At 40.5% G+C, this 19,795-nt stretch overlaps 2 protein-coding genes across 3 annotated transcripts in view; one reads left to right on the forward strand and one right to left on the reverse strand.

Moving 5' to 3' along the window:
- Window positions 1-18: 18 nt before the first annotated feature.
- On the reverse strand, window positions 19-5,182 carry LOC311077481 (uncharacterized protein). Of its 2 annotated transcripts, none has more exons than XM_084106012.1 (3): window positions 5,086-5,182; window positions 3,891-3,957; window positions 19-1,505 (listed from the first exon to the last, which is right to left on the reverse strand). In XM_084106012.1, the coding sequence occupies exon 3, from the start codon at window positions 1,496-1,498 to the stop codon at window positions 188-190; it is 1,311 nt and encodes a 436-aa protein (XP_083962138.1). In that variant the 5' UTR covers window positions 1,499-1,505; window positions 3,891-3,957; window positions 5,086-5,182; the 3' UTR covers window positions 19-187. The 2 variants fall into 2 exon arrangements, with proteins under 2 accessions (XP_083962138.1, XP_083962139.1); XM_084106013.1 differs by having other exon boundaries at window positions 3,891-4,089; window positions 5,086-5,125.
- Window positions 5,183-10,636: 5,454 nt separating this feature from the next.
- The window catches only part of LOC311069704 (uncharacterized protein), a 34,318-nt gene continuing 25,159 nt past the window's right edge, over window positions 10,637-19,795 (forward strand). Inside the window, exons 1-5 of the mRNA XM_084093080.1 lie at window positions 10,637-13,618; window positions 16,825-17,642; window positions 18,438-18,531; window positions 18,756-18,808; window positions 19,098-19,197. Coding sequence (XP_083949206.1) covers window positions 17,572-17,642; window positions 18,438-18,531; window positions 18,756-18,808; window positions 19,098-19,197 — 318 coding nt within the window. The 5' untranslated portion in view covers window positions 10,637-13,618; window positions 16,825-17,571. The remainder of the gene's footprint in view (window positions 13,619-16,824; window positions 17,643-18,437; window positions 18,532-18,755; window positions 18,809-19,097; window positions 19,198-19,795) is intronic.

A 19,795-nucleotide genomic window follows, 5' to 3' on the forward strand; every position in this document is an offset into this window, starting at 1 on the left:
GTAATCTTCCACCATGTATGCATGTAAAATCTGTCATTTAATTCCTGTCAGCAATAATTTACACCGTAATACAGCAGTGAATCAAGAGCAGTTCATGAAACAGGAGAAAGTAACAAAAGGGATTGAAGGAAACGGTATAAAAGCCGGCAGAGTGTGTGTGAAGTGGAGTCAATGTTCGAGATGAGGACTAATCGAGCCAGTCGAGTCGGCAGCCGTCCGTCTCCAGAGCGGGTTTAGCTGACGGACACGAGGGATCGGGAGCATCCCGGGTCGAGTCCGAGCCGTTGGAGGCTGGAGCGACCGGAGAGTCCGTGACGAAGCCCTGCTGTCCGGAAGCGCTGGAGTCGAGCGGGAAAATCCCACAGGCTTTGAACCCCGCCGTGATGTTGTCCGCAGTGGCGGCCTGTGGCAGCGCCGTCGCCACGATCCCCGGGATGTGATGGATCGTGACGCTCCGGCCCGGGCTTCCCAGCATCCAGCTGTCGATGGCGGCGTTGATGCACTTCTGGAACGGGCCGCAAACCGAGCGCTCGAGGTGCGGCGGGAAGGACAGCGCGACCACGCCGTTAGCTTTAGCGAAGTTGAGGGCGTCGATGGACAGGTGCGACACGTGGACGTCCATGAGCAGGAGGCAGGGCTTATCCGGGGAGCATCCGGTCTGCCGCACCAGATGCTGCAGGAAGTGTAGGAACTGCTCCTCCCGCATCCAGCCGCTGATGTGCGCGCCGCCGGAGCTGCCCGCGGGCGAGCCGGTGAGGAAGTGCTCCCGGAACTGCACCCGCGGGAACACGAAGTACGGTGGGATCACGGCGCCGCTGGCCGAGACGGTGCCGGCGACGCTCACGAGGGGCCCGCGGTCGGGACACGCCACGGAGGATCCCGTCTGCCTCCGGGACACCACTCGATCCGGCCTCGGAGCCGTCGTGATCCCCGTCTCCTCCATCACCCAGATGTCCTCGGGCTTGAAGCAGTGCCGCTCCATCAGCGCCTTCAGCTTCACGTAAAACATCTCTTTGCTAACGACGCCCGCTAGACACGCCGGCTCCGGCGTCCTGACGGACAGCAGCGGGTGCCGCTTTATAAACGCGGCGAACCAGTCGGCGCTGGCCTGCTTGTTCTCCCGCCACGACGGGGGCGTCTGCAGCTGCTGGCCTTTAGCGAGCTGGAACGCCAGCTTCCGGATGGCCTTGGGCGGGAGCGAGTGGTAAACGTCGGACGCCATCAGCACGTAGGAGACCAGCTCCGCCTCCAGCTCCGCGCTGAAGACCTGCCGGGCGCCGATGAAGCCCACGGGGCAGCTGGGATGCTCCGCGCTTCCCTCCACCTCCTCGCGCGGGATCTTGGTGCAGTAGCGGGCGAGCGTGCGGTAGTTGATCCCGAACTCCTCCGCGGCGCCTCGGATGGTCTTCTTGAACACCAGCACCTGCCGGACGGCCTTCAGCATGGTCTCCGGCGCCGTACTCGCTCGGGTCGTCTTCCTTTTATACGTTCTCACCATGATAGCACTGGAAGAGGAACAAACACAAGTACATTTTTGGGATCAATTAATAACAAATTACAAATTAAATACACTCGACTTTAAGATTTTAAGTTTAAAAACTACTTCATATTTCCTTACAGAGTGACATTGGCACTTTATCCGAGTCAGACATAGGGCTGTGCGATTAATCGTCATTGAGTTTCGATTTCGGCTTCCGGCGATTATGAAAACAAGATGATCGAGCTAAAACGATTATTGTGCCACTTTTCCATCACAGCATTCCCAAGCCAAACTCAACGTCCAAATCAGCCGAGTTGAGTGTTGTAAAACGCAGTGTACTGATGCTAAACTGCGGGACGGGTTAGATGTTAAACAGTGTTATTAAAAGCGCATTTAGCCGCAAAAGAGACGTTGGTCCCCAGGCGGCTTTAAAAAGGTGACTTGACTTAAACACGTACACACAAAATGTATTTTTGGAGAGTATTCGAGTGTGTCAGTGTATTGAATCTGTGCATTAGCTCTTAAAGGGACAGCAGCCTAATAAACCTGCTGCCGTCCGTCATTAATCATAACTAAACAACACATGACGAAGGAACATCACTCACTGGTCTTGACTGAATAACTTAAGTAGCTTTAATGAAGATTAATTAATTAATTATTAAACTTAAACCCCATATTTGTATTTTCATTTTGTTGTATTGATTTGTAATCAGTTGATTTGTTCTTCTTGTATTGCTGACAGTTTACTTGTCTTATTGCATTTAAGGACCTTTTCGTACATTACTAGTTAACCTTTTTGCACTGATATTTAAAAATGACTTGTATCATGAAATAAGACTTATATATGATATCATATCAGGGCTCGCAAAATCGCCTGCCCGACGTCCCGGGGCTATTGTGTTTTCCAGTCGGGCTACCAAAATGCATAACCGGCCTGCCCGACGGGCTATCTGAAATAGTGTTCGTTTCAGTTTTATAATCAGATTCAGCGCGTTCTTCATCTTCAATCCGCAGCGGCGCCGAGCAGAGCGAACGCCAGAAACAGAGGACAGGGTGTGTGTGTGTGTGTGTGTGTTCATCTCTATGGTGTTCATCTGAGTCTCATTGGTCTGTCACTCATTGGTCTGTGGTGCTCGTCAATGTCAGAAAATTTTAGATGACCAATCAAATCAAAGTAGGCGGGCTTTATGTTCACAATAAGCTGCTGACCGCGAATTTGATCAGAGCGACTCGACGCTTCAGTTTACGGTCAAGTGTGAGATAAGATGTAAGCAGCTAAACTAAACATTTCATATTTGACAGCTTTTTTAGGTCATAAATGTGAAACGAATGACAAAAATAATCAGGCAAATTAATATACTTTTGTCGAATTTCGCCATTTTGAACTGAAAATAGGCCTATGTAATGTGACTAATAATTAGTTTAACGTTACTGTCATTGTGAGGGGACATTAACAGAGACCTCTTTGATTATAAAGCCCTGTCTACGGCCCTGTATTAGGAATAAGATCAATAATGTGAACATATTGTGAATGAAATTAATCAACTTAGTTAGGCTACCTAGCTTTCCTAGTAGCTTTCAGTAAATTAATGCATCTGAGAAAATGATTCATAAATCAATCAGTTGACCCTTTGTTTACTTAACTGACAGACAAAAATGAAAAGCCTATATCAGTCAAGGCTCAGCTTTAGGAGGGGAAGAGACAGAGCAAGAGAAAAACAAAGAGAATAGGAGTGTGATGCTGATGAGGAGAGAAAAATCATCAGCTGCCCACTTACATGGTTTTAAAGCTATTGTTATCCATTTTTTTTGGCCTTCAAAACATCTTAAAATGCACATATGTAGATCAGAGAAATAAACATTTTCTCGGGGGTGCCCCCGAACCCCCCTGACTAGCCTACCTTACATTCGGGACCTCAGTGATGAAAAAACCCTGCCATCTGCATATTATTGAAACAAGTTAATAGTGAGTATTAGACCCTAAACTAAAGAGTTACTTATTTTTTATCATACCCTCATTGGGGGCTGAGCCACAGACATGACTGATTCATGTTCCATACTGGTCACACAGATTTCAGTTCAGTTAGAACCAGATGCATATTTGTTGATATTTGTGTTTTGAAAAAGTTTTTGATTCATTGCTTTGACTCCTAACCAATATTCTGCATTAAAAATTGTAGTCTTTTTATATGGGCTAGTAAAATTCATTTCGGGCTACCAAAATCTGAAGAGTGCCTGCCCGAAGGGCTACCAGCGATTTTGAAATTTTGCGAGCCCTGCATATCACCCACCAATAAGCGCGTTGAATAACCGTAATTACAATAATGACCAGTAATAATCGTGGTTATGATTTGTGCCATAATCGCAGTGCTGTTTCTTCTGTGCAATAATAATAGTGCAGATGTCTGACCTTCGGGTGAGCAGCTTCTGTGTCCGTCAGTCTCCAGCGTTGTCACGTGACCCCGGTCCGGCCGCCACTTAACAGACACAACGAAAACCAGTTCAACCCAGTCCGCAGAGGACTCAACCTGCCACTAACTAGCGCTAGCTATGCTAGTCCACAGATAAAGACAAGCACCATAATGCCAAGTATGTTTACATCATTACATCTGCAAATGCAAAGAGATGTCAAATATTAGTGAATATTAACTTACAAGTTAAATCCCAGCTAAAATAAAAAATACTTGTGGCAACAGTGATTTACAATGTTTACAAAAATGTAAGAACATTCTTTAAAAATGTTACGATAATAATGTTAACAACATCCTCATTCCATTATTTCTTACCCACATAACATTCTTTGAACATGTATTTGTAATATTCTAAGCAAATTGACGTTCAGCAAATATCAATAACAACAATTTTCTGTCTAAATTATGGGAACGTTCATCAACTACAAAGAACATAACAGTTCTCTCAACGTTATTATGAGAACGTTTTCAAGTAAAAACATCATACTTTGTACTGAGAATGTTTTCTCTTAATCACAAGAACATCAGAAATGTTGTAAGAACGTTCTATATATGTTATTTTTAGACCATTTTATCTTAACATAACATTTACAGAACGTTGTTGGAAACGCTGGGGTTGTCACGTGACTTTTTAGGGGGGAAATGCCCTTACCATATAAGAAACAAAGTTCAAACTTTCTGTTAAAATGTACCTTCGTTACATAAATAGTCTGATCTAAATGTATGTCAGTGTGTCATAAGTTCACTCATTACCCAACACATGCAACTGTGCAAACATTAACAGAGTCATTCACTGCACACACAAATACAAAAGCGCATTCATTTAGAGACCTAAAGTTAATTTTGACTTAATCCTCATATCTGTCCGTGACAACTAGCCCCGGTCTCCTCTACAGTACTGCCCCATTCATTTAACACATTTATGTTCAGTCGCTGGATTTAATAAGTTAATATGTGTGAGAAATTAAACGTGATACTCTCAGACTTCTCCTGAAACTGTGAATGAAACAGTCCGGTAGAATAACAGCGAGAAGCTGCATGAAGCGCTTCGTTTGCGGTCATTAAAGCACTAAAGTGGTAAAAACATCAATCATATTAGGAGATAATAAACAGATAAATAGAGTAAACACGCACCAGCGGAGCGTTGCAGCCGCGAGGACTCGGTCTTCCGCGGGGTCGTGCGGTCACAGCGCCCTCTGCTGCCCTGGAGGAAGCGAAACTCTCCGCTCATCCCCATTATTCCCTGATTCCCTGATCTCATCCAGTGTCTAATCCCTTCAAGACTTCCGAAGTCTGCATCGGCAATGGGACAATGCGAGTTTTTGGCAAAACAATGGCTGTGGAAGGAGACCGCTGTATGCTCATTTAAAGTAACGTTTCTAACTTCAGTTTGAGCATATTTTAAAGACTTCTTTTCACTGCTGGGCTCATGCAAAATATAAAGCTCAATAGCATTTGAAGAGAATGACTTATATTCATAAAAACAACTGAAAAGTGTTCATGTAGGTGTCAGATACGATGCACTGATTTGTTTTATATAATCATTAAAATAAACTGTCAAATCATATAAACATTGACACTGACAGCAATTTAGGCAAAGAAAAAAAATTACACTTAATCTCCAAAAAAGTCAACAAGGCACCTCATACTTGTTTCGACCATGGAATACAAAATAAAGCTAATTGAGATCTCACAATTCTGACCTTTTTTGTGATTCTTACAGTTCTTTTAATTATTTCATTAATAGGACATCTATTTTTTGTGTGTGAAAAAAACATTTTTTTATATATATATATTTTGGTTCATGCATTTAGAGTTAAATATCAAAATAAATCTTAAAGGTGTGCATCGTGACACCTACCCACTGAACATCAGACGTCTATTGGACAGGCAGATCATGTCTATATTGCGTCAGTCGGTCCAAGACCAATTTTTGACCTTTAACGTGATTCATGAGTAGCCTAGGTCTAAAGCAGAAGTAGTTTGCACGTCGTGATGACGTCCGGAATTGGTCCACATATATATATGAAACAGGAAGTCCCGTCTGCGGTATGGTAGTTCCCCAGGAGACACCACAGGAAAAGTGAACGGCAGCAAGTTTTCAAGGTAGGTTTGGTCAACTTAGTGAAGTTTATGTTAAATTATGCATTACTAATTTTAGCTGTTTTAGCGTTATTGTCTTAAACTAGCCTACCTAAACCTGTTGTGGGGTAGGGAGTGCATCTCCACCAGCTAGCGTTAGCTAAACATTGCCCATAGTTAGCCTACTTTTGAAAACAACTTTCGCACTGCACCGAAGCTTAACAAGTAGCAGCTAACATCATTCATCATAAACCCCCGATTAATTTACCTTGCCTTTTAGTTCATTTTTTAAACCGTGTGTGTGTGCACGCACTCAAAACAGCTTAGAAATATTTATTTATTTCATTTTTTTTTTTTTAAATGTACAAATGTAGTTTTCTGTGATGGTCGTGTTTAGGTGTACGGATAGAATATACAGTATTGGTACAAAAATGCTGATTTTTTCATATAAATGAGATTTAAGACGGCTAAGTAGCGTACAGTTTTTCAACAATCGAAATTTTTTGAACAGACATTGTTTAATAACAATTATACTTTAGGCCAGTCACCGTTAAGACTAACATTACATACGCTCTGACATGATGCACAGAGGCCCCTCTGAGTCAGAGAACGACAGACGGAGCTGAGAGAGAGAGAGAGAGAGAACCACTCTGTGATTTTATATTATAAGCAATTTATTTATATACTTTTAAAGAACAGAATGTTTTTCAACTTTAGTTAAATTAGCAATATAATTATTTTATATATTTTAATTTATATACTTTTAAAGAATAGAATGTTTTATGTAATATAATTTTTATTCTTTTGTTTATCTAAAACTTAATTAAGTGGTTTCAGTAGATTTTTAGTAAGATATTATTGTATATTATTTGTGTGAAATATAAAACATGATCAGGGCAACTCTCTTTTTTCTCACTTTTGCTGTTACCTCAGGAATGTGGAGGGGATCATGTCAGAGGACGCGTGCACAAACACAAACAAACAAACACACACACACACACACACACACACACACACACACACACACACACTACTCTGGCTGGTGAGGCATTCAGGAAAAACAGTCTTTTTCTTCTCACTTTTCCAAAGGGGTCCACAATGCTCTGGAATGCGGAGGATATGCTGACACATATCCTATATATAACAGCGCCTTCAAAACCATCAGCAACATCACAGTGACCGAACAGCACATTTCAGATGTCAGAGCTCACATGCAAAGGGTGGGAGGGAGTGCCTGTGACATGACAACATATACCCAGACAGAAACCCATTTAACTGAACCTGACACCAACTTCAAACTTTCTGTCATACAAACTAAAAAGGTTCAAATAGGGCAAAACTTTCTGTCAAAATCACATGATCAAAGACTAGCAAGGTCAATAGGGCAAACCATAACAACATATGCCGGAAAGACACCGGAAGGTCAACCTGTCAAAACACATGATCGAAGGGATAGGAAGGGTCAATAGGTCAATCCATAACAATACAGGCCGGAAGGGCGACCGGAAAGGTCAAGGTCAACCGGAAGCCATCAATCATTTTGACACTTGCCATAGGGTAAGGACTACTTATATATATTCTCTGTGTTCAGCACATGATCAGTGACTATGTGGAGTGAACCCTCCACTTCTTTGTGGTGCATGTTTAAGGTGTTCTGAGGTGAAAGTTGTAACGGAGTCCTCCGTAGCAGTTTGGTCGAACTTCATAACTCCATCTGCACAAGTACAAAAACACACATAATTACTATCATACAAAGGCACTCTGCAGTCATACATCAAGTCCCTCATTCTTTTTTTATCTGGCCTTACCTTGTAGTGCTCTGTATATTTTTGTGTTTCCGAAAGGCCTCTTGCCTTTTTGCCCCCTCCCCTTCATATTAAAGGGTACATAACATACACAGTTTCACCTAATCTCATGTTAATCTTGAGTACCTATAGAGTAGTAGTGCATCCTTCATATCTCCAAAAAGTGTTTAGTTTTATTATATTTATAAAAGAAAAATACAGCTTTCCGATTCTCTCCGGAAAAAGCCGAGCTCCTGGAGGCGTGCCGTGGGCGGAGCTATAGAGTCAACATATATTCACTATGTGCTAATTTACAGCAAAAGACAGAAATCTGATCCAGTTGTACTTACATGAATGGGGTCTTTTATCACTGGGACCGCTCCACGTTTTAATAGCAAACGATTTGCAAATCCAGCATCGACCTGGGCCTTGTTAATAAAACATTCGTTACTGAAATGACAAGAACACACAACCGCACTTGCAGTGTAACGTTAGCAGTTGCTGTCACCCGTTGCTGCCCCGGAAAAACAAACTGCATCCACTGTTCCTGTAACACTGGGTTCTTTGGAAAGCTGAACACGGTAAGCTTTCCCTCACATCCAAAAACACACTTTTTTGGAGACATTATTGAACAAATCCTTGAAGCGCGTTGATGTGCGCGGTCTCGCTCTCCTCTGGTCGACGTGTGCGCGGGCGAGATTTTCCGAGAGAAATGCTCATATAAGGAGTTCCACTCTCGTCTACGTCATTAGATCCACGATCGAAAAAAAACCAGCCGAAACTTGTACCAACCCGGAAGTAAGATTTTCGGCACAGAAATTCTCCGTTATTCGTCCAAAATATTTTTTTTAAACTTTGGCCATGTTAAGCATGAGAATCCATCTCTTTAACACTGTAAACAACTCTGAATACATGAAACACCATTGTACCCCCCCTTTAAAAGATGTCATTACGGCATTAGAGAAGAGTCTAAAGGAAAAGAATTTACATTTAAAAATCAATAGGAGAAAATATGTGCTGTGGCCACAAACACATACACAAATAATATTCTGCATACACACAGTCATGTCAGTCAGGGGGGTTTATGATGAATGATGTTAGCTGCTACTTGTTAAGCTTCGGTGCAGTGCGAAAGTTGTTTTCAAAAGTAGGCTAACTATGGGCAATGTTTAGCTAACGCTAGCTGGTGGAGATGCACTCCCTACCCCACAACAGGTTTAGGTAGGCTAGTTTAAGACAATAACTCTAAAACAGCTAAAATTAGTAATGCATAATTTAACATAAACTTCACTAAGTTGACCAAACCTACCTTGAAAACTTGCTTGCTTGAAGTTGCTGCCGTTCACTTTTCCTGTGGTGTCTCCTGTGGAACTACCATACCGCAGACGGGACTTCCTGTTTCATATATATATGTGGACCAATTCCGGACGTCATCACGACGTGCAAACTACTTCTGCTTTAGACCTAGGCTACTCATGAATCACGTTGAAAAACAATGTTAATATTTAACATTAAAAAATGCATTCACGAAGCTAAGCATGTCAATGATTAATGCCTCAGTCAATCAAACATTTCCCTACATTCATTGTTCATGTCAATTTCCTGCACCTGTCTTAGACGTCCACATAACATCCAGAAAATTACCTATTCCGGCGTTCAAATATTGAACATTATATTGACGTCCAGGTGGGTTATGGTTAGATGTCCAAATAGCAGACCTAGATTTCACGTTGCATAAAGGTCAAAAATTGGTCTTGGACCGACTGACGCAATATTGACATGATCTGCCTGTCCAATAGACGTCTGATGTTTAGTGGGATGTAAACATTGTAACGTTGTCACTAAACCTAATAAAATTCAGTTTAGTTACTAAAATATTTTGACAATCACATACACTTATTGTGATGCAATATATTTTTTTACATCCCACTCCCTCCTAAATCTCACTCCAAGCAAAACTCAAAAGTTGTCAGCTATGAAAGTATCTTATATTAAAATAAGCTGACGTGCTGACTTGTGAAATATGTTTTGAGAATACGAGTCATAGTTTCAAGAAATGTGTTTAAGCAATTGAGAAAAACTGTGAAATAAGCTGACGTGCTGACTTGTGAAATATGTTTCGTCATATCTCATGTACTTAGCCCCTTGAGCATCACCGTATCCATATCAAACTTATCTTTACATCTGGATGAGTGATTTAATGGTCTGTGATACCTCTGATTCTGTGCTGGTAATTAAACTGAAAACTGATTGATTTGTGTCTATTGACGGAGTGTATACGTTCTCAGGTGTGAAACAGCTCGCTATGTTAGCCACAGAATCAATAAAATAGTGATTGAATGCCTCTGATACAACTGGAATATGAGTGTTTTGTTCTTTGGGGCGATCGCCTGTTATTTTTCTATGCTGGTTCCATATTATTTTAGAATTTCCTTTTGATTTTTCAATTATAATGAGAAAGAAATCTGCCTTTGCTTTTCTTAGTGATCTTACAACTTTATTTCTCAAACATGGTGAAACGTCCTTTGTCATGAGCTGATTTAGTTTTATTTGCTAGTTTTAGGGCTTGATCTCGTTCTTTCATGATTTTTGTGATGTCTGGATTTATCCAAGGTACAGTGTTTTTGTGTTGTTTGTGCTTGATATATTTGTGTAAATTCTTTAATAGTTCTCTCAAGTGTTTTTAGAAATATTTGGCTTTCTTTTTCATAGTCGACTAAAGGTAAAATGTCATCCCAGGATATTTACTTTTAGGGATTGTAATAGTTTCTTTTTTTTATCTCTAGCACAAGGATGGAAAGTTTGGAAACATATTTGGTAAGGTTTCTAATGACAAGAGTAAGATTATGGTCCGATAAACCTGTCCACATATTAAATGATTTTACAATTCTTTCTGGTCTGTTGGTAAATATGAGATCGATTTGTCTCTTGGTAGAGTTTGTTTTTCTTGTTGGCCCACGGACAACTTGTTTTAGATCAAACCTGTCTGTGATTTGTTTGAGCTTTTTTCTAGAGGGTTTGTCCTCCCAGTTGTTGTTAAAATCCCCCATTATGACAATTTCTTTATCAAGATTGTTTTCTTTAACAGCTTCTCCAAGTTTTCATAAAAGCTGTTATCTGCAGAGGGAGGCCTGTACATTACAGCAAGGACAAAGGACATTTGTGGTGAGAGTCTGACATTGAGATCTAAACATTCTAATAGTTTACAATTTGACCACTGTATTTTGTGGCACTGTAATGTGCTTATTAGGGGTGTAACAATATATCGTGTCACAATATATCGCAATACAAAAATGCAACAATATGTATTGTGAATAGTGACAATATGTATCGTGAATAGTTCACCCAAAATAAAAATTACTATGTGAGAAAAAATTAAAGTTTTCAGAGTTTTAGTGTCAGTACTACATTAAAATATTATATATAATGTTAAATATAATGTATAATAATGCAATAGGGGAATATCTGTGTAAAAAAAGTGGCCTACATTATTTTAAATGTATCTAGTCAGTGACAGAGAAACATATTTGTCTAAAATAACTATTTTCAGCTTCAGAATCATGAATATTTTTATTCTGGTGTCTCTATTGTCCTGTGCTTTGGGTTTCCAGCATCAAGTCCAAGAATATTCATTTATACACACAATGTAATATCAAATTTATCACTTTAATAAACAGTACATTTTTTGTTAACCTTTTATCATATGTCTTGGAGTATCGCAATAATATCGTATCGTGAGTTCTGTATTGTGATATGTATCGAATCGTGACATGAGGGTATCGTTACACCCCTAGTGTTTATTATATAAACCATCACTCCTCCCCCCTTTTAGATCCCTCCCTGTCTTTCCTGTGGATGTTATAACCAGGAATATTCAGAGCTGCTAATGGAGCATTTTAATTAAGCCAGGTTTCAGATAAGCATAAAAAGTCCAGGTTTGAACCCAGTAACAGAAGCTGTATTTGCTCACTCTTAGACAGTACACTTCTAATGTTTAGATGGCCAGATAATATCAAACAGATTGATTCCGGATTTCCGGATTTGTGGAAAAAGTGGAAAAATGAAAGTCATAGTCAGGTGTTTCCCATAGCCAAAGCTTGGCTTGGCATTGTTGTTTGTTTGTAAAGTAGATCCATACTGCTGAAATACATTTCTCCATAGAATAAAAGTTGTTGCTTGTTGCCAGCATGTTTGAGGTCTAAATCAGCTTTAGATGGTATGAAACCCACAATCAAAGTGTATAGTAGGAGGGCTGTTACCATGCCTGCCCCACCAGCGGCCATTTTCCTCTCAAGATCAAGCATATTCGTCAGAAATAATTATGTTTTCAGCTTCATTTGTGATTTTTATTTGTGAAGCTTCCGGTGGCGCTGCTCTGCTTGCGACCCGGGCACGCTGTCTACTGCGATCGTCGTTTTGTTTGTTGTTTGCGTTGGCTTGTATGTTTGTGAATGTGTTGCTGCGCTGTGGGAACGTGAAGTCAACATGGCAAGATTTATTTATTACACATATCTTGTGTTGCTCATTGTCGGACAATGTGTACCATGCCAAACTTATTCAGCGGGCTTCCAGGCCCAGCGTCTTACTACCTACACCCGAGATGCGCTGCTGGCACTCCGATCGTCCAATCTTCCACCTGTGGATTTACCAGCCTACGTGAGCGCACGGCCAGCGCGGTCGAGGAAAAGAGGTCGGCGCGGTGGAGCGCGCCAGCGTTTACGACGGAGAGGCAGCAAGCCTCCTCTACCTTCAATGATATTATGCAACGCAAGATCACTTCGAGCTAAAATAGACGAACTTCGGATTAATACCTGGACATGCTGAGTATCGCACCTCAAGTTTAATGGTGATCACGGAAACGTGGTTACACAGGGATATTCAAAACTCTCTGGTTGACATCGATGGATTTTCACTTGTCAGGGCAGATAGGACTGAACAATCCGGAAAAACGAGAGGTGGCGGTATGGCTGTGTATGTAAGTAACAACTGGTGCAAACAGTACACAGTTAGGGAAACACTTTGCTGTCTGGATGTCGAGATTTTGCATTTGACTATGAGACCGTTTTACCTCCCAAGAGAGTTCGGAAGTGTGGCCGTGTGCGTTGTGTTGTGGTGAGGTGTCACGAGGCTCCACCTGAGGACGGCATTTCACTCACTTCCCCAATACCTCAAACTCGCCGACAACGCAGAAAGGGCCACAATAAGAAGCCTGTGCCCAATACTGCTGCAGATGCAATTCTTGGTCTTTTAGAACACATGACTGTCAAATGATAATTGTTTTGTATGAAAAGTTTTTCTGTCCATCGCTGCTACTCTCAAAGTCACATGAGAGAGCAGTGACATGGGTCTTTGTCCACACATACAGAGAAGCTATTGTATCTTCTGGGGGATTTCCGTTGACTGGACAGTCACGCGGCCACTGATAGGAGTATCAAGACATTTGCTGGGATCAGCATCTGTACATGTGATTTGCCTTACAGTAAATATGACGAAAGGTATTCGAATCTGGACTATAAAAGAAAGGAACCGGGCGAAAATTAACCGCTCTTCCTTGCAATCTCCAGCCCGGGACGCCAGCAGTTCCTGGGTGCAAGAAGCTGTAAAGCCTAGCTAATATTACTCTGTTAGTCTAAGTACTCTATTATATTCTGTAACAAGTATTCTTTTCATTTTTGATTCTTTTAATAAATATTGTTAAACATTTATTCTAAATCATCTGACTGGAACTTGGAATTTTTGAGTACGTTTTCACATTCCTTTCCTGGACCTGGACGGTCCCGACCGGGGGAAAACTACAGAGGGTGAGCATGATTTTCTGATATAAGTAAATCAGTGTGAACTTTGAATTGATTGATAGGCCTGGCTAAAGAAACAACTTATAACAGGGTTATTGTTGTATAGCAAACACGGTTGAAGAGTACCTAAAAAGGTAGATTTATACTACGAAGGGGATATTTATTATATTTATAATTCTTATTATCTTTATAATAAAATACGAATTTGTAGAGACTGTTCACCTAACTCTTAAAAGTACGACTAAAGGATAGGCTCTTTAGTTACCGCGGGATTATTTATATGTCCTGATAGGATGTAAAATAATTTGGAACGGTATTTAATCGTATAAACTTTTACAGTGTACATTCCCCCCAGCGGGAATGCAGCTAGGGCCGCAGCTCGCATTGCTGACTGTGTACATCAAGAACTGCAGCGCGCTCCGGGCGCCCCCGTGTTTGTAGTGGGCGACTTCAACCACTGTAAACTTGAATTAGCACTCCCTGGTTTTGAACAATATATTAAGTGCAGCACACGTAAAAACAAGACTCTTGACAAATGTTATGGCAACGTTAAAAATGCCTATGTAGCCAAACCAAAAGCCCCATTGGCCAATTCAGACCACAACGTGATTCACTTAATTCCCATCTACAAAACCATGCTGAAACGCAGCAAGCCACAAGTGAAAACAGTCACCGTGTGGTCTGATGAGGGGATAGAAACACTAAAAGGATGCTTCTTGTGTACAGATTGGAGTGTGTTCCACGACACAGATATTGATGTTACAACAGAGACAATCACAGACTATATAAATTATTGCATAGATAGCGTCCTTACAAAGAAAGAGGTTGTGGTTTATCCAAATAATAAGCCTTACGTAACCAAGGAAATAAAAGACTGCATAAATCGAAAAAAGGCAGCTTTTAGAAATAATGACAGAACTGAGCTAAAAGTGGTGCAAAAGGAACTGAACAAACTGCTTAATAAAGCCAGAAAACAGCAAAAGGAAGTAATTGAAAGCCACTTCACAACCATGAATTCGAAAAAACTCTGGGACTCAATGAAAGCCATCACTAACATGGCACCAAGTAAAGTACATATAACCACTACAGATGACCGGATGAAAGCTAATGAATTTAATGACTTTTACCTCAGATTTCAAACTCAGGATTTTAACAATGAATGCACTAGTATCCTAAACTCCATCAGCAAGGATTTGAACATAGGACATGAGATAGACTGGTTACAGATACAGTCACTGTTCCAGCATCAGTGTACTAGGAAGGCTAAGGGTCCAGATGGAATCTCTGCCCGCTTATTGAAAACATGTGTAGAGGAGCTTGTTCCAGCCTGGTGCCCTATCTTTCAGCGATCACTTGACTCTCACATCATTCCAGCCCTATGGAAAAAGACTGTTATTATTCCAGTCCCAAAGAAACCCTGTCCCAAAGAGAACAATGATTTTAGACCAGTAGCATTGACATCCATTGTAATGAAGTGTTTTGAGAAATATATGGTGTCTCTTTTAAAAACTGAGGTTAACAAAAAGTTAGATCCCTGGCAGTTTGCCTATAAACGGGGTAGGAGTACAGATGACGCTATAAGTAGCATCACCCACCTAGTCCTTAAGCACTTGGAGGATCCGAAGGCCTACGCACGCTTACTTTTTATAGATTTTAGTTCGGCCTTCAATACGATTCAGCCAGTTATTTTACTTGAGACACTTAAAAATATGGGTGTAAGCTCTTTTATTGTTGAATGGTATTACTCCTTTTTAACTAATAGGACACAATATGTTAAAGTACACAAGGCAGTCTCAGACCCTAAATCCATCAGCACAGGGGCTCCACAGGGTTGTGTGAGTTCCCCTGTCCTTTTTACTATCTATACCAACGATTGTGTGAGTAAACATCCACACAATTATATTGTTAAATTCTCTGATGACACTGCTATCCTTAGCTTATTGTTTCGAGACCAAGACACAGTCTCCTACCACTCAGAAATTAAACAGTTTGTGGACTGGTGTGATGCTCATCATCTGATGGTTAACGTCACTAAAACAGAGGAGATGATATTTGACCCAAGATCAATCTGTGAATCTAATCCTGTACTTATTCACAACACACCAATACGTCAGGTTACGTCATATAAGTATCTGGGTGTTTTTATTGATTGTTCCCTTACCTGGCACATCCATGTTGAAAATCTTTGCACCAGGTTGCAACAAAGGATGTACTTTTTAAGAAGGCTAAGATTGTATGGTGTTAATAGCAAACTCCTGCTTCTGTTTTTCAAAATGATTTTAGAGAGTGTGATACGTTATAGCATGCAGACCTGGTATGGTAATCTTTCAGTTCAGTTTAAATCTAAATTGGGGCGTCTGATCAATACAGCTTTTAGAATTGTAGGCTACCAAGAACAGTGCTACCTACAGTCACTGTATGAAAAATCTGTGCTCAGGGAGGCACATAAGATTCTGGATGACACATCCCACATTCTGAATAAGGAACTAGAGTTGTTACCCTCAGGTAAACGATTCAGAATGCCGTACTGTAGGTTAAAGAGGTATAAAAACTCATTCATCCCAGCTGCTATTAAGATGCTAAACAGTAGCAAATGACTGTTACCTACTTATATACTTTTTATCCCCACTGTGTTGTGCAATTATTATTATTATTTTTTTTTCATTTTTTTTTTTTCTCTTCACGATACAGTGTAATGACGTATGTTTGTATTGTTTATATTCGGTGTATATTTTATGTGGTATATTGTAAGTGTGTGTCGCAGTGACTGCAGCCCAAGACAAATTTCCCCCCTGGGGGACATTAAAGTATATTTTATCTTTATCTTATCTTCAGAATCATGAATATTATTATTCTGGTGTCTCTATTGTCCTGTGCTTTGGGATTCCAGCACCAAGACTATTCATTTGTTAACCTTGTACCCTATGTCTTAATATTGTATTGTGAGATGAGCGCATAGTTACACCCCTCTCCATTATAATAACAAAAAACAACAACATAATACTTTGATACATTTGAAGTGGATCAAAGTTTGTCCTAAGACAAGAACAGGTATTGTTCAAAACTCATGTATAAATCTGATGAAAGGTTTTGATCAACTTCAAATGCTACTGTATATTTAGACTAATAAGTACCCTAAAATCAGGTATTTCTGTCTGATTATTGTACCTTTATTGTTTGAAAACTTCTTTTTTATTTCGCTCAAACCGCAGCTGGTGCAGGAGTGACCCGTACCGTCTGGCAGGTTTCATATCTGTGACCTGTTTCCCACAATCCCAGGAGAACATGCCCAGACCTGCCTTGGTGAATCACAATCAGCTGTGAAACACAATCAGTCCTCCTCCTCCTCCTCTGTTCCCGGATTAAGTGGGAAACACAAGAAATGTGGACTGGTGTCACGGTACCTGTTGCACAATCATTTGCAGTTCTGGGTGAAAAAACACCTGTATTTTGGTGAAATCACTACACTACCAGAGTTTGACCATCTCATTCCCAGTCCAGGGACTGACAGATGTCATGTTTCCATACTGCCAAATCAAATGAGCCATGAAGCGGCAGTAATTAATGTACACATGCTGATCTAATCGAGCTACTCCACCTATACAGTAATTACAACCCGATGATGTCATGTGAACTTCAGTGACTGACTGATGGAAGATGAAAACATGATGACTTTACAGGAAAGACGAACCATAAAATAAGAGGCGATCACCAGTATTATTAAAAACAGACACAAAAGAGAGAGACACAAAACAGTAAGAGAAAAAGAAAACAAACATGTGATTATTGCATTAGTTTGATGAATAGTCTGGTCAGAGGTGAGCCGTGTGTTTGTCAGTGTGTGCAGAGGTTCTTCCTGTTTGTGTGTTCTGCTTTGGTTATTGTGTAATCCGAGATAAGAATAAAGCTCCTGCTCCTCGCCGTGTGTTTCTAGTCTGAGCGTCTCGGGATCAGGAACCATGAGCTACAGTCTGTTCTTCTCAGCTGAAACATGGGCTCTGCTCATGCTGTTTGTGGCGCTTCTGGTTATGTGAGTGATTCAAGACTTAACTTGTCTAAAATCTTTAAATCTTTAGTTCTAAAATCTCAATAAAAATTAGTCATTTAGACTCATAGAATCTTACTAAAAACAAGTAAGTCATTTGAATGCATGTAGAGATGGTTATGACATGGCTATTATTACAGTCACTGTATCAGCTGATATTGTAACAGTTAAACAGTTTCTTGCATTATTTTCCTGTTATCTCTGTAAAGCTGATTTGAAACACTCTGTATTGCAAAAAGCACTGTATAAATAAAGGTGACTTGACTCTAACCATTTCAAAAATCTAATGCTGTATGTGTCGTAAGATCTGTCTAAAATCCCAGCTAAACAGGGAACGTTCTCTTAAAGTTATGAACAAACGTTCTTCCAGTAACATTAATAGAACATTAGATCAAAATGATCTGGTCTTTAATAATGTTCTCAAAACTTTAGCACAAAAACATTATTTATACATCGTTCATGGAGCGTTTTTTTTTTTTTTTCATTTGGACATTCATATTTTAAACTAATCTTTTAAAGCATTTAAACCAGTTTCAGAATGTTCAGAGAACATTTCTTTAAATGTTTCTTTAAAAGAACAGAGAAACTTTCAAAGTTTCCATAATGTTTGACAAATTATAAAATGGAATGTTTCCTTAAGGTTTATATAACCAAGAAAAAAATGTGAGAACATTCAGAAACAACATTTTCATAATGTAATAAGAACATTGGCAAAACGTTCTCAGAACATATTTTTGTCTGCTGGGATTGTGATTTAAATGGTTTTGATGTGACTTCCAGATATGGATACTGGCCTCACAGTCAGTTCAAGAAGTTGGGAATACCAGGTCCCAAACCCATTCCGTTCTTCGGAACGATGTTGAGATATAGAGAGGTGAGTTTATTATAAAGCAAATACTGACCTTTGGTCACATCTGGATCTCGATGATCTACTGGTTCTCCGTCAGTCCATCGCAGGTTCTTTAATGATCCATAAGAATTTAACATGAACCTGTCTGTGTCAATCACACGGATGATACTATAGTCTTCTCTCAGTGTTTTTCTTATGACTCTTCTGAACGTGTCTGAATGTGAACTCGTCTGTCGCTGTGCTTTCAGGGGTTTCATAATTTCGATCTTGAGTGTTTCAAGAAGTATGGACGAGTCTGGGGGTGAGTAAGTATGAGACTAACGGGTGACACTTCACTGATCAATCTCAATAAATCATCTGAAAGAATCATTTCAGAACATCTGAAACAGAAATTACTCAGTTTAAGATGAAATGACAAACATGTTTGAACGTTCAACATCATGAGATCAGTAAGATCTGTAATGAAGAGCCGAGGAAGACGGTCATTATGAGACCATGATAATGACAGTGATTCAATCGTACAGTTATAGTGAACTGAATGATTCTTCTGAATGTAGTGTTTCTTTCTGAATTGTTTGTGTTTCTCACAGTATCTATGATGCAAGGCAGCCCATTCTGTGCATCATGGATCAATCCATCATCAAAACCATCCTGATTAAAGAATGTTACTCTCTCTTCACCAACAGAAGGGTAAAATCATCACCATCATCATCATTATCATCATTCTGAAATGAAATAGTGTTGTAGTACTACAGAACCCTTGAAGGACACAGTGATGATAAAAGAGAGAGATGGGAGGAAAAATTATATTTCAGTGCTTTTTTGAGAGAAAAAACGGGGGCAGCGTTTGCAGGTTCACCACCTGGTCCCTGAAAGGAGTGGTGGGAACCTTGGGCACATATCCAGGCCGGGGTCTCAATACCACGTTGGTGTCACCCGGCCCGAATTCCAGGCATGATTCGTCGACCGAAAAAGCTGAAGTGCTCTTATTACCAGCGTAAGGTCCCAAGAGGGTATGGAGGGAGGTCGAGGAGGATTTAACCTTCTCGCCCCCCTAAGGAACCTGACGACCAGGTCAAGCTTCCCAACCGATTTACCCAGTATGGGGTCATGGTATGCAGATATTGCAGCAATATAAACTTTGAGGGTGGAGGGGGACAGCCTCTGCTCCAGCCCTTGCTGCAGGAAGGAAAGCACGGCTCTGATCGAACATTTCCGGGGGTCTTCTGGGTGAAAAGAACACCACCTGACGAACAGGTTCCACTTCAGCATGTAAGCTCGTCTCGTA

Source organism: Abramis brama (genome assembly GCF_963993115.1).
Source record: "Abramis brama genome assembly, chromosome: 2".
NCBI lineage: Eukaryota > Metazoa > Chordata > Actinopteri > Cypriniformes > Leuciscidae > Abramis > Abramis brama.

Bases quoted from the DNA above. Each gene is read 5' to 3' on its own strand.
- LOC311077481 (XM_084106012.1), bottom strand. From the start codon at position 1,498: ATGGTGAGAACGTATAAAAGGAAGACGACCCGAGCGAGTACGGCGCCG.